The 12,849-nt window shown below is 48.9% G+C and overlaps 2 protein-coding genes across 7 annotated transcripts in view; both read left to right on the top strand.

Annotated features, from left to right (window-relative positions):
* Positions 1-81: 81 nt before the first annotated feature.
* Positions 82-12,755, top strand: MON1B (MON1 homolog B, secretory trafficking associated). 2 transcript variants are annotated; one of them, XM_020911878.2, is made up of 6 exons: positions 82-169; positions 584-741; positions 3,924-4,244; positions 4,779-5,598; positions 5,967-6,114; positions 8,745-12,755. In XM_020911878.2, exons 2-6 carry the CDS (start codon positions 594-596, stop codon positions 8,952-8,954), a joined length of 1,647 nt encoding a protein of 548 aa, XP_020767537.1. In that variant the 5' UTR covers positions 82-169; positions 584-593; the 3' UTR covers positions 8,955-12,755. The 2 variants fall into 2 exon arrangements, with proteins under 2 accessions (XP_020767537.1, XP_020767538.1); XM_020911879.2 differs by lacking the exon at positions 82-169 and adding an exon at positions 268-367.
* The window catches only part of SYCE1L (synaptonemal complex central element protein 1 like), a 99,218-nt gene continuing 96,668 nt past the window's right edge, over positions 10,300-12,849 (top strand). For all 5 annotated transcript variants that reach the window (XM_070451511.1, XM_070451509.1, XM_070451513.1 and 2 more), the window contains exon 1: positions 10,300-10,382. In XM_070451511.1, the coding sequence (XP_070307612.1) occupies positions 10,322-10,382 (61 nt within the window). In that variant the 5' untranslated portion in view covers positions 10,300-10,321. The remainder of the gene's footprint in view (positions 10,383-12,849) is intronic.

Raw genomic sequence — 12,849 nt, 5'->3', positions numbered from 1 at the left:
CGGATTGGCTGAGCGCGAGCCGCGCCCCCCTCACGCCGGCGGCTTTCGCACGAGAAGTGGGCCCATTTCACCCCAGTTGTAGCCACACGTGCCCTCGCGGTGGGAGTGAGTGCAGTCCGGGCCGGCCAGATCTGTCGTAGACCCAGGAGCAGCGCGGGCCTCTTCAACGGTAAGGGAACAAGAGTGGGCGGCAGGAAGGAGGGGTAGGGCGTCCGGAGGGCGACTAAAGCTCCGCAACCGGAAGTAGCTTCCGAGCGGCGTCGCACCCGGAAGTGTGGCGGGACGGCAGCCACACCCGGAAGTGTGGTGCTTCCGGGACTACGGGAACTAATGGTACCTGGCCAATTGAGATGCAGAGTTAAAACAGGTGTTTGTATATCTTTATTTGCTAAGGCGGTAGAGCCTTCCTTTGCGGGAAGTGTTGGAGGCTGCAAGTATGTGGTCGTGTTTTTGAATGTTTCATCCTGTTGAAACGCCAGGGGAGAACGAGCCCCAGGAGTGTGTGCAAGGAGGTCAGGCTGAGTAAAAGCTTTAAAGAAGTTTCTTTTGCTGCCGGTCACCCTCCATCCCCCCTCCCCCACAGGGATGTGCAGATGGAGGCCGGAGGAGACACTGCTGCCCCAGCCCCTGGGGATGCGGAGGACTTGGAGGAGATGCGGTTCCCCAGTGAGGAGGCTGAAGACGGTGGAGGGGTTCACAGGGACTTACCCGATCCTGGAGATGCAAGCTTGGAGAAAGCAGGTATACATTCCCTTCACTAGGGTCCTGGAAGGAATTCCTAGGAGGTGTTATTCTTGGGGAAGGTTCTTGGGGGCCCAAAGAGGAGTCTTTGGGACTCGGGGAAGTAGTTTAAACCATACTTTGGGTCAGTGGGAAGTCACTGTGGGCTCAAGTTGTAGTTTAAATAATTGAGGAGTGAAAAGGAAACAAGTGAGTGTCAATGGATGTTCGCTGGGGAGGTGGTGTGAACATAGGCCATTGAAGAATCAGAAAGGGATCCATTGGGATTAGAGAGGGACCCTGGGGGTTTATGCTGTTTAGATCAATGATGATCAAAAGAAAGTTAATATGGTCAGGGAAAGTGAAAGTCACTCAGTCGTATCCGACTCTTTGCGGCCCCATGGACTATACAGTCCATGGAATTCTCCAGGCCAGAATACTGGAGTGGGTAGCCTTTTGCTGGAGTCCAGCCCCAGCGGGTCCAGGAGTACCCAAGGGACGAGTGGCGTCGGCGAGGAAGGAGACAGACACACACAGAAGGTTACGTGGAAGAAAAAGCTTTTTTTATTTTTAGGACAGCTCAGTTTTTATAGAATGAACATTACCTCCCCCTTAAGTCACCACATATTACATCAGATATTGGTTTTGTGCTTCTGTCAATATTTTCTTCCCCATATTTTTCCCCTATGTATTTGTCTAGAACATTTCCGATTACAGGGTTTTTTCTTGAATGTCCCGTACATTAGTCTTCTTGCCTCAATGGCCTAACATTTTCACTCTAACAAAAACAATGTTCCACAAATTTCAGGTATGTTATAAATTCTTTGAACAATAAAACAATACATGGGAAGGGCTACACAAACATGTTTGACATTTCTGAGAACAGTATCATATGAAAACCCTCATATTTTTCTTTACCTGAAACTACAAAACCTCAGTCTACAATGATTAACTATGAAGCAGCAAAACACCTCTATTAATTTTGAGGTAACGGCAGTGAGGCTGGTTAATGTAAATCTTCTATTGAAATCCTATGTAACACATTTCCTAACTCTACAAAAATACCCATAACATTCCATGTTGTTTAAAGGAAGGGAAACAATGGACAAATAGCAAGGAAATAGCAATAATGAAAACCCTCTCAACCAAGGAGCAAGTAAACTGGAGCAGTACATCTACTTCTAAATCTAAATGCCTCTACTCTTTTCTATTCTAGAACATTATAATCTTTAAAGCAAGCAACCAAACTATGCCTGTGGCCTTTTCCTTTTTGACTTGATGTTTACGGTCGTATCCTGAGCCAGAGCAATCATAAGCATTTCTAAATAGGCTTGGACTTTTCCAGGGAGGCCTGATCACTATATATTACATTTCCAAAAATTAATAGAAAGCCCAACAACAGTAAGACAGAAAGAGGAAAGGGACATACCTGGCCCCCCAGACAACCCCGAGGGGAAGAGCTGCCTTGCAGGTTCCTCTCTCGTCCTGTGACCTTGTCATGGATTGGGCACATCCCGGCAGCTCCCGACAGCCTTTCCCTTCTCCAGGGGATCTTCCCAACCCAGGGATCGAACCCAGATCTCCCGCGTTGCCAGTGGATTCTTTACCACCTGAGCCACAAGGGAAGCCCTAATGTGGTCAAAGGGGGACTATTTAGAAGTTAGTCAGGGGAGCTTTAAAGTTAGTTTGGGGGCTTTAAATTACTGAAGTGGGAAGGGGGATCTGTGGAGGCCAGTGGACACTCAAGAGTATTTACATCTTTGAGGAGTTGATGGCAATTGTTGGAGGGAATCTTTAAGGAGACAGATCTTAGTGGATTTAATGGTGATCATTGTTGGGGAGACAGTGGACATCAGTGAGACAACTAGAGAGTCAGAGGACCAGTAGGAAGATCTTTAAAGACCCCAGTGTATATGTAGTGGTATAATGTGGAGGATTAGCAGAAATCACTGGGGAATGAGTGCTCATTGACAACTTTGGAATTAGTGGATGTTGATGGGGTCGTTGGGAAGGATCATTGAACATTACTGAAAATCAGTAAGGGTGGTTGTCTTTGAGAACTTGGGAAGAATTTGCATGTATTGGGAGGAGGTAATTGGAGACTGTTGTTGAGAGAGCGAGGGAGTATGAGGTCATTGGGATTTTATGGGAAAAGTATTGATACATAGTTGCCAGTGGATAATAGGGTTGTCAGTGGGGATCAGTGGACATTGACTAAAATAAATGGGAGGGTAGTCAGTAGAGGGCAATGAAATTGTGGATTTCACTGTTGAATGTTAATGATGGTCATGGGGAAGGGCAATAGAAGTCATTAAAGTCCTCTGTGTTAGTGTATATTTTCACGGTGGTTATTGTAGGGAGGGGGTGGATATCAGTGAGGATAGAGGGGAGTCATATCAATGAGAATAAAGGTCAGGCAAGTCAGTAGAGGTCATTGGAAGCCTTGGCTGTTAGTGGAGGTCAATGGTGGTCATTGTTGGGAATGCAGTGGACATGGAGTAGATTAAATTGTGGGTTGGGGCAGTCACTGAAGGTCATTGAAGATCTAGGTGTTAGTTATGTTAATGTGGGGTCACTGGAATGTTACCGAGCAGCAGTGGGAACAAATAGGAAGTTGGGGAAGTGCTAAAGATCTGGATGTTAGTGGATAATCATGGCAGTCTTTGGGAGAATTAGTGGTCTTCCCCAAGAATATAAATGGGTGACCAGGAGAGTCAATAGTGTCGTTAGGATCAGTGGACATCAGTGAGAATAAATAAGGGGTTAGGGTAGTGAGGGGTGCAAATAACTGCTGACACAGCTGTTAGTAGGTATAATGGAGGCCATTAAGTAATGAGCAGTATCAGGAGAGTAAATGAGGGGTCATATTAAATGGGGGTTCACTGAAGATGAAGATATGATTATTCACAGGTGTTGGGGTGCTTTACAAACTTGGGAATGGCAGTTATTTAAAGGGGAATAATTATTTGGTAGGGAAATAGAGGGTTCAGTAATGAAAGTTAGATGGGCTTATTGGAGTTTTTGCAGGGGAGGTCATTGAAACCTAAGTGTTAGTAGATGTCGTTGAGGGGCAGAGGAGACACCTGGAGGTGTATATCAGTGGCAAGGATCACTGCAGGGCTGCTAGGGTTTTGGTAATTCTGTGGACACATGGGGTTGGGGGTGGTCCACAGGCAGATGACTTACTGGAGTCTCCCTTTCAGGATCCAAGACCAAGGACCAGTCACCTAGCCTGCTGCTCCAGTCAGAGGCTCCATCATGTACCTGTGGGCTCTGGAGCCCCGCGGCCTCCGAGGGCAGTCCTCTGGGCTGTCCTGAGACTGGCTTAGGGGGCCCGGGTGGGGACCCGAGCGATGAGGACTGGCGCAGCAAACGGAAGCACGTGTTTGTGCTGAGTGAGGCCGGCAAGCCCATCTACTCGAGGTACGGCAGCGTGGAAGCCCTGTCGACCACCATGGGTGTGATGACAGCCCTGGTGTCCTTCGTGCAGAGCGCAGGAGATGCCATTCGCGCCATCTATGCTGGTGAGCACAGGGGCAGGAAGCAGGCAGGCGACAGTGCCTGGGACCCTGGCTGTCTGTTGGAGGGCTGTCTGGCTGGCTGCCTGCCTAGGGGACTATGGAGCTAGTTAGGAGTGAGTCAGTGTGTGTGGAAGCTGGCCAGGCATCTGTCCAGGGGGTCTATCTGTCCGTTTACCCTGCTGAGTTCTGATTGATCAACTCACTGGGATGTAAGTAACTGGCTGGATACTTCCTTGTTGCCTGAGAGCCTGAGGGTGGGGGCTGTGTGAGTTGGGTGCTTTTCTACCTCTGTTAGTTTTCCTTTCTCCATCTTCCCCACTGCATGCTGTATGCCTGATTCTTGACCATCCCATCATATCTCTGCAAATGTCCCAACTACCCCAGTTTGTCCTTACCCTAGTCCTGGCGCCCCTGCAGTGACAGAGTGGGCTTGGACCAATTGTGTGTGCCTTTCAGGGGGAAGGGTGGAAGAGCCCCACTTGACCCCCTCGTGTCACCACTGACCCATCTCCCTCGACTGTCCCTTCCCTCCCCCAGAGGACCACAAGCTGGTGTTCCTACAGCAGGGCCCGCTCTTGCTGGTGGCCGTGTCAAGGACTCCTCAGTCAGCCGCCCAGCTGCGTGGGGAGCTGCTGGCCGTGCACGCACAGATCGTGAGCACCCTGACGCGCGCCAGTGTGGCCCGCATCTTTGCGCGCAAGCAGAACTACGATCTCCGCCGCCTGCTGGCCGGCTCAGAGCGCACCCTGGACCGACTTCTGGACAGCGTGGAGCGGGACCCGGGGGCCCTGCTGCTGGGCGCCGTGCGCTGCGTGCCTCTGGCTCGCCCGCTGCGGGACGCGCTGGGCACGCTGCTCCGACGCTGCACGGCGCCCGGCCTGGCCCTCTCGGTCCTGGCGGTGGGCGGTCGCCTGGTGACAGCCGCCCAGGAGCGGACGGTGCTGGCCGAGTGCCGGCTGGACCCCGCCGACCTGCAGTTGCTGCTGGACTGGGTGGGGGCGCCGGCCTTCGCCGCGGGCGAGGCCTGGGCGCCCGTGTGCCTGCCTCGCTTCAATCCTGATGGTTTCTTCTACGCCTACGTGGCCCGCTTGGACGCCATGCCCGTCTGCCTGCTGCTGCTGGGCACCGACCCCGAGGCCTTCCATGACATGGCCACCTGCCGGCGCCTGGTCGAAGAAGGCATGCACTCGCTTGGAGCCATGCGTGCCCTCAGGGAGGCTGCCAGCTTCTCGAATGCTGCATCGGCCAGTGCCTCGGCCTATAGTGTGCAGGCTGTGGGCGCTCCCGGCCTCCGGCACTTCCTCTATAAGCCACTAGACATCCCTGACCATCACCGCCAGCTGCCCCAGTTTACCAGGTGGGCTCTGCCCCTGTGGGCAACTGGCTGGGTGGGGAGGCTTATCTAACTGGAAGGTTCAGCCGCTCAACAGACCTGACCCTGGGGACAGCCGGCCGTGCTGTCTACAAATGCAATAGAATGGGTCTCTGCCTGATGTGGGAGTCCCAGCCTCCAGCCTCCAGAAGTCCCCTGTCCTGATGGAGAAGAACTCCCCAGGACTCCAGGAATCCCCATGTTTGATGGGAAGGTTAGGTCCTAAGAAACCTCCAGGCTAATGGGGGAGAAGGCTCAGCTCCCTTTTATTGAACTCCCTAGACAGAGGGGAGATGGGCCAGCCAAGAGAGCTCTAGACTGACCCAATCCCCCACTCTCCTCCGTCACTGCAGCCCCGAGTTGGAGGCCCCCTACAGCAGAGAGGAGGAGCGACAGCGCCTGTCTGACCTGTACCACCGCCTGCACGCCCGGCTGCACAGCACCTCCCGGCCACTGCGCCTCATCTACCACGTGGCTGAGAAGGAGACCCTTCTGGCCTGGGTGAGTTGAGCAGGGCTCTGAAGTAATTGATTCCCGCACTGCAAGCCTTCTTTCCCTCCACGGTGTCCCCTCCAGCCACAGCAGCCTCCTTCAAGCACACCACACCTTTGCCTGGGCTGGTTTTATATCCAACACTGTCCCTGTCGCTCTGCCTTTGTTTTTAAATATTACTTGGCTGTGCTGGGTCTTTGCTGTGGCATGCAGAATTTTTCTTTAGTTGTGGCCTATGGGATCTAGTTCCCTGGCCCGGGACTGAATCTGGGTCCCCAGCATGGGCAGCACAGAGTCTTAGCAGCTGGACCTCCAGGGAAGTTTCCCGCATGTCTCTGAATCCCATCAGCCTCTGTGTCTGAAACCTCTTAGACTCATCCTCCTGTTGACCATTCCCTCATTAACCACCAGTAGAGTGCCTTCCCCTCTCAAGGGGTCCCATTAACTATGATCACTTTGCCTGTCAATTTCACATCAGCCCCGCCCTCTGTGGCCGTGGGAACCGGTTGAGCTTTGACTCTGTGTGTCCCCAGCACTTGAGCACTACACGCTTGGTTCCATTCTGTGCCCTCCACTTGGGGTATCCTTCCCTGGGGTCTCTTCAGGGCTGCTGTCCACACTTCTACTAAAAGTCAGCTATGCAGGGGTTTTGGTCAATGTGACTCCATTGAGATGGCACTTCCCTTAGATTCTGACATTTAGTGCACATTTTTAAACTCATCTATTGTATGTCTGTTATGTATCAGGCATTATTCTAGGCTGAGAATTTTATTAAAATTTTTTTTTGTTTTCATTTTCAAGCAACTTTAAACTCACAAAGAAGTTGCAAAAAATTATGTGAAGTAGGTCTTTGACCTAGTTTCTCCAGATGTTAACACAATCAGAGGAACTCATCAAAATCAGGGAATTAACATCAGTGCAATCACAACTTATCCACCAGCTTCATTCAAACTTCACCAGTCGTCCCACTCATGTCCTTTCACTGGCCCAGGATCCAGTCCAGGAGCACATGTTCAGATTGATTGTGTCATCCTAGTCTCATTTATTCTGGAACATTCCCTTGGTCTTTTTTGTCTTTCACGACCTGGGAATTTTTAGAAGTACCATCCAGTTAGTTTGTAGAATGCCCATCAAGTTGTTTTCTTCTAATAATGTTGTGTCTGGTCACGCATCTTGAGCAAGCCTCTCTCAGGAGTGATGCTGTGTCCTCTGTGTCAGATCGGGAGGACCACGATATCACTGTGTCTTACTGTTGACTCGACTTCTGTTCACTTCATTAAGGTGGTATCTGCTGGGTTTCTCCACTTTGTAGTCAGCCTTTTCACCATTTGTAATTAGTCAGTCTCTTGTGGTGATTAGGTCAGTGTTCTCTTTTTCACCATATTTTCATCCACTAATTTTAATATCCATTAATGATTTTTGCCTGTGACAGCTGTTTCTCTGGCATTTACCATATGGTGATTTTTCTCATTTCATCCTAACGTCTATGTTTATTGGTCGAAATTATGCTGTATGGAAGAGCTTTCCCTGCTCCTGTTTATTTGTTGAATTTTAAATTGCATATCATGGATTTTTCTTGAATTCAGTGAGCTAGAATCTTTTCCTGTCTTTTATTTTTGTGCTCAAACTCTCTCTTACTTAGTCAGTGGAAGCCCTAGATTAGGAAGACTGGCCCCTATATCTTTTTACTTTTTTTTTTCTTTAAATAAATTTTTTGACTGCTCTATGTGGGCATGTGGGATCTTTGTTCCCTGTGGTGGAGGATGAACCACTGGACCGCCACGAAGTCCTCCTCCGGTGTCTTTTTGACACATCTGTATCACTGCTTAAGTACTTCTTACTTTCTGGCCTAAGATAGCCCAAGCTTATTTTGTGCTTTCTCTGTGCCTGTCCTGAAATCCACCATCTGTCCAGGGGGTCCTTGAACCTTTTAGTAGAGGATGGTATTTCAACGCCAGGATCGGGTGGTCCCAGGATTTTAAATCGGGTGGTCAGGAAATGCCATTTAAGTGCAAGGGGAGGTCACAGGGCATGTGGGTATCGCGAGGAACAGCACGCTTGGCAGAGGGAAAGGACTGTGCAAGTGCCGTGAGGCGAGGTGAGCCTGGCTGTGTCTGAGGGACAGCAGGCAGGGGCTAGAGTGGCTGGAGCAGGAGCGAGGGGGAGAATGAAGAGGGGCTGTGGAACGGTGCTGGTGACGGATCCGGTTAAGCCTCTCAGGTTGGTGTGAAGATTAAGTTGAATTAATCCTCATATTATACCCAGCCTACAGATGATAAAAACATAAATGTGTGGAACTTAAAACAGGACTTTGTATACAACAATTACTCATTAAATGTTAAGCACTGCTGTCACTGTCTCCAGTCCACAGATGAGTGAACTGAGATCCAGAGAGTGTACACACGTACACACACGCACACACACATATCACCCAGTTGAAGCCACTAGATCCAGCTGATCCCCCGGCCCAGTCATGATACAGTAGCACCCGCTTACCTGCTTTAGCCCAGTGACCAGGTTGGAGCTGCTACCAGGTGCATTTTCCAAACAGGAGGCAGGTATGGGGCTAGGGTAGGATGGACAGCACTGAGCTTGGGCAGCCCAGGACCAACTGACTATCTCTCCTCTCAACCCCGCAGGTGACCTCCAAATTTGAGCTGTATACCTGCCTCAGCCCCCTGGTGACCAAGGCAGGTGCCATCCTCGCAGTGACCAAACTCCTGCGTTGGGTGAAGAAAGAGGAGGATCGGCTCTTCATTCGTTACCCACCCAAGTACTCCACACCCCCAGCAGCCCCAGTGGCCTCCACGGACCAAGCTTCCCACAATGGCTTGTTTACTGGCCCTTGAGAGGCAGAGCTCCCAGACTGGGCAGTGTTGAGAACCACCACCTTGGGCTTTTACCTTCTGTCTTCACCCTGGAAATGGGGCAGGGTTGGGGGGTTGGTGGCGGTAGTATGTCTGTGTGTGCTCATTCAGTCACGTCCAATTCTTTTGCAACCCCACAGACGGTAGCCCACCAGGCTCCTCTGTCCATGGTGTTTCCCAGGCAAGAATACCCGGGTGGGTTGCGTGTCCTGTGGCTGGTCCCTATCTCCTTGGGCAGTGCAGCAGGATCTGGGGGGCTGCCTACCAAAGACACATGGGTGGCAGTGTGATTGCACACAGGTGAGCAGGCTGCCTCCCCAGCCCCCTCGTGCCCCTCCACCTCTGGGGAAATCCTTAAGACTCCCTCTCCCCCTCCCTCTGCCTTCATCTCCTCCACCTGGATGGTGTTCCCGCCTCTGTCAGGGACCGTCTCCTCCTTTCCTGGACATCACATGCTCAGTCCTGCGTCAGGGGCCTGTCTCCTCCCTGGGATCTCAGCCCAGAGTGTCTAGCGCTGGCCAAGGTCTCCCTTGGTGGCCCATGGCAGTTCTGGAATTGGAAATGTAGGACCAAGTCTGTGCCCTGAAATGGCCTGAGGATATTTTAAAAGAAAAGAGAACTGCACATAAAAGGCCTAAAACCGATATCCACAAGGACATTCCTTTGCCCTTCATGTGCTTCATCTTTACCCAGTAAAAAATGACCCCATCAGTGCTGGCTGCTGCTAATATTAATAAGAAGGTGACCTCCAGCGTCTACCTGCCTATGTAACCCGGGGCAAAGTACCTGACTTCACACAGTGACTGAGATCCAGAATTTTTACGTAGATTCACTTAGCTTCCACGGCCCATTCTATTCATTCATGAGCTGGAGATAACTAACCGCTCATAAGCTGTTAAATGAGGATTTGTGAACGAAAGGGGACTGCACCACTTGCCTACCACCGCCCAGCACCTGCACAGTCGTCCCAGACTTTCACAAGGCACACAACCCAAGCGAAGATGAGAGGGAGACCGCAAGACCTGCCTGTAATTTCTATGTGTGTGTGCAACACTCAGCACCCCAACAACCAGGACCGTAGTCCTGCCTCGGGTTTCGCTAAGCTGGAGCTTGGAGCCTCGGGCTACACGCGTGCGCGCTGTCGCTCGGAGATCTCTGGGTGGCCCGCTTCGCGGAGCTGATCACCCGTCGCCCTTCAACTGATGCGTCAACCGATGCGCAGAGACGCACCGGACGCATGCGCACTGGACGCGTGCATGCCCTACCGCCTTTCTGCCCTCGCGTGGTATTGTTTTTCTTTTTTTTAAACCAATCACCAAAGCGCACGCTTATCAGCTGCGTGCTGGAAAATGGCGGGGAAGCTGGAGCCTCGGGAAGTGAAGTCGCAGGAAGTCGTGGAGGACGGTGAAGGTAGTGAGGGCAAGGGGCCTCTGGCATCCAGGGTCGAAGGGAGGGAACCTTCGTCCCCTTGCCCTAGTGCAGCGCGTAGTCACTCCGTCGCGTCCCGAGTTTGCAACCCCATGGACTGTAGCCCTCCAGACTCCTTCGTTCAGGGGATTTCCAGGCAAGAATACTGGAGTGGGTTGTCTTCTCTAAGGGATCGTCCCAACTCAGGGAGGAAACGGGGATCTGCATTGCAGGTGAATGCTTTGCCGCCTGAGCCACCAGGGAAGCCCATTGTCTCCTTACAACAATGAAATACTGGTACCAGTACTACAAAAAAAAAAAATTAAAAACTGCTTTACCGCAAAGTGGAGATAAATAACATGTAGCCTCAGCATCTAGATTAACTTGTCAATTTTATTGGTTATACGTGTGTTAAATAGATCGAATACCTCAGTATTCATCTTTTCAAACAAGGGGCGGATGATCTCACAAAACCCACTCAACTGCTGCCATATCTAAGAAAACTTAACAGTAATTCCAATATCATCATTTCACACCCTCCCAGCACATGCCACACTTTGCATGGACTCTTAAATCTTAATCGTGGATGGCCACTTTAAAGAGAGCTGCTTTTCTCCCGGGCATTTTGTTAATAATGACGCCACCACCCAAGTGAGGGGAAAGACAAAATTGTTCTAGAGGGAGTTGGAAATTGCAGTCTAGGCAAAAGAAGAAAATTGTCTAAGACAGTGATCCCCCACTATGCCACTAGCACTTTTTTTTAACTATAAACATTTTCAAAATGTACCTAAGCACAGAAAATGTAATGAATGCCCATGTACCAGTCACTGTGTATTAACAGTTGTCAACTCTTTGCCCTCCTTTCATCTATCTCTGACCTTCCTACACACTCTTTAGACCACCTTACTGATAATAAATACTTTGGATTACATCTTTCCAAACATATCTGTGCAGATGACAACAATGATTATGTACTTGAATATTGTCTGTCCTAGGATGTGAGCTTTTTGAGAATAGACCATTCATTACCATCTCCCCAGCACCTAAAACTGCCTACTTGGGAAAAGTAGGTGCTCAGTAATTTTCTTTTTTTATTATATGAATAATGAAATAACACTGAGAGTTCTCTTAGATTATGGCCTCATGTTGAGTGCAAGCTTTCAATAAGAAGATGCCAATAAATTGCCCTTATTAAGCACAGTATAGCTGCCACTGTGGAGGAGAAAAACCCTAGTATTATTTTTTAAAAGAGGAAGTTATGATTAACTTCACCAGCAATGGAGAAAATTGAAAAGCATATCAAGTTGCCATTTCTAAACCATCCAAATTGGCTTTAGAACAGGAAAAATATCTGCTACTGATTACTCTGGCAGAACAGGACTTCTTTTGCCTTGATAGTAGAAGTGGCCAGCAAAGGCTTTGCTGGAGGCAGTTTGTCAGAATACGCAAAGCATCTAAAACGCTATTTCTGATCTTTGATTGCCATGATTGAGAATCATGGAATATACAGATGTGTGGACTAGGCAGGGTCATTGGAATGTTGATGGCAGCAAAATGCAGAAACAATCATGGAAATGGCTAACTTTAAGTATACTCACGCATTATGGAATGCCTATGTAGTGGACATCTTTTTTTTAAGAGGCAGGAAAAAATAAATTTCAATTTGATTCATTACAGTTAATTTTGAAAGGAGATTATATGAATTCCCTGACAGTCCAGTGAATTAGGACTCAGCACTTTAACTGTTGTGGCTACGGTTCAGTCCTTAGTTGGGGAACTAAGATTATGCAAGCCGTGCAGCACGGCCAAAAAAAAAAAAAAAATGGGCGAACACCGTGATTCATTAACACAGAGTAAGCTTCATAGGGATCATATTCTTATGAGGGAAAGCAAGTTGGAATTAAGAAAAAGAGGCAGTTCAGTTATACAATTATAGCTCTATGTGTGTTACATAGAAAAATGTCTGAAGGCTAAAGGCCTAACTGGTGACTCTGAACAAGGGACTTGAATTTTGGAGGTTGTACAGAAGTGAGAGCATTTTTTTAAATTTTAAAGGAAAATGCCAGTAGTACTGAATAAATTTAAAATATAAGAGGAAAAACTGTTGAATGGCATCTGGGGATTGTACATTAATATTGGTCAAGTTATTAACATCTCTATTTTGATGGTTATACTGGTAGAGTTCCCTTATAAATTAGAAATATGTACTGGAATATTAATAAATAGTGGGTTATGATGCCTGCAATTTGTGTGCAGAAATGCTCCCAAATGTGGAATCTGATACAGGGGCAGATAGCACTGTGGCCTATTTCTGCAGTTTTCATGTACGTCTGAAATTATTTCAAAATAAAAGGTCTCAAAGGGGCTCATACTCCATAGGCTATTTTGTTTTGTCACATTGATTTTTTAAAATTTTTGTCAAGATGTTACTTGAACTATTTAAAAGATTTACCGATCACTCATGATCTTA

Source organism: Odocoileus virginianus, chromosome 20 (assembly GCF_023699985.2).
Source record: "Odocoileus virginianus isolate 20LAN1187 ecotype Illinois chromosome 20, Ovbor_1.2, whole genome shotgun sequence".
In the NCBI taxonomy this organism is placed as follows: Eukaryota; Metazoa; Chordata; class Mammalia; order Artiodactyla; family Cervidae; genus Odocoileus; species Odocoileus virginianus.
Note: the sequence above shows the minus strand (reverse complement) of the source record. Positions and strands in the feature narration are given on the sequence as shown.

Excerpts from the sequence above, each read along its gene's own strand:
- MON1B (XM_020911878.2), top strand. The coding sequence starts at position 594 with ATGGAGGCCGGAGGAGACACTGCTGCCCCAGCCCCTGGGGATGCGGAG. Across the intron at positions 742-3,923 it reads TGCAAGCTTGGAGAAAGCAG|GATCCAAGACCAAGGACCAG; the intron begins GTATACATTCCC and ends TCTCCCTTTCAG. Across the intron at positions 6,115-8,744 it reads AGGAGACCCTTCTGGCCTGG|GTGACCTCCAAATTTGAGCT; the intron begins GTGAGTTGAGCA and ends TCAACCCCGCAG.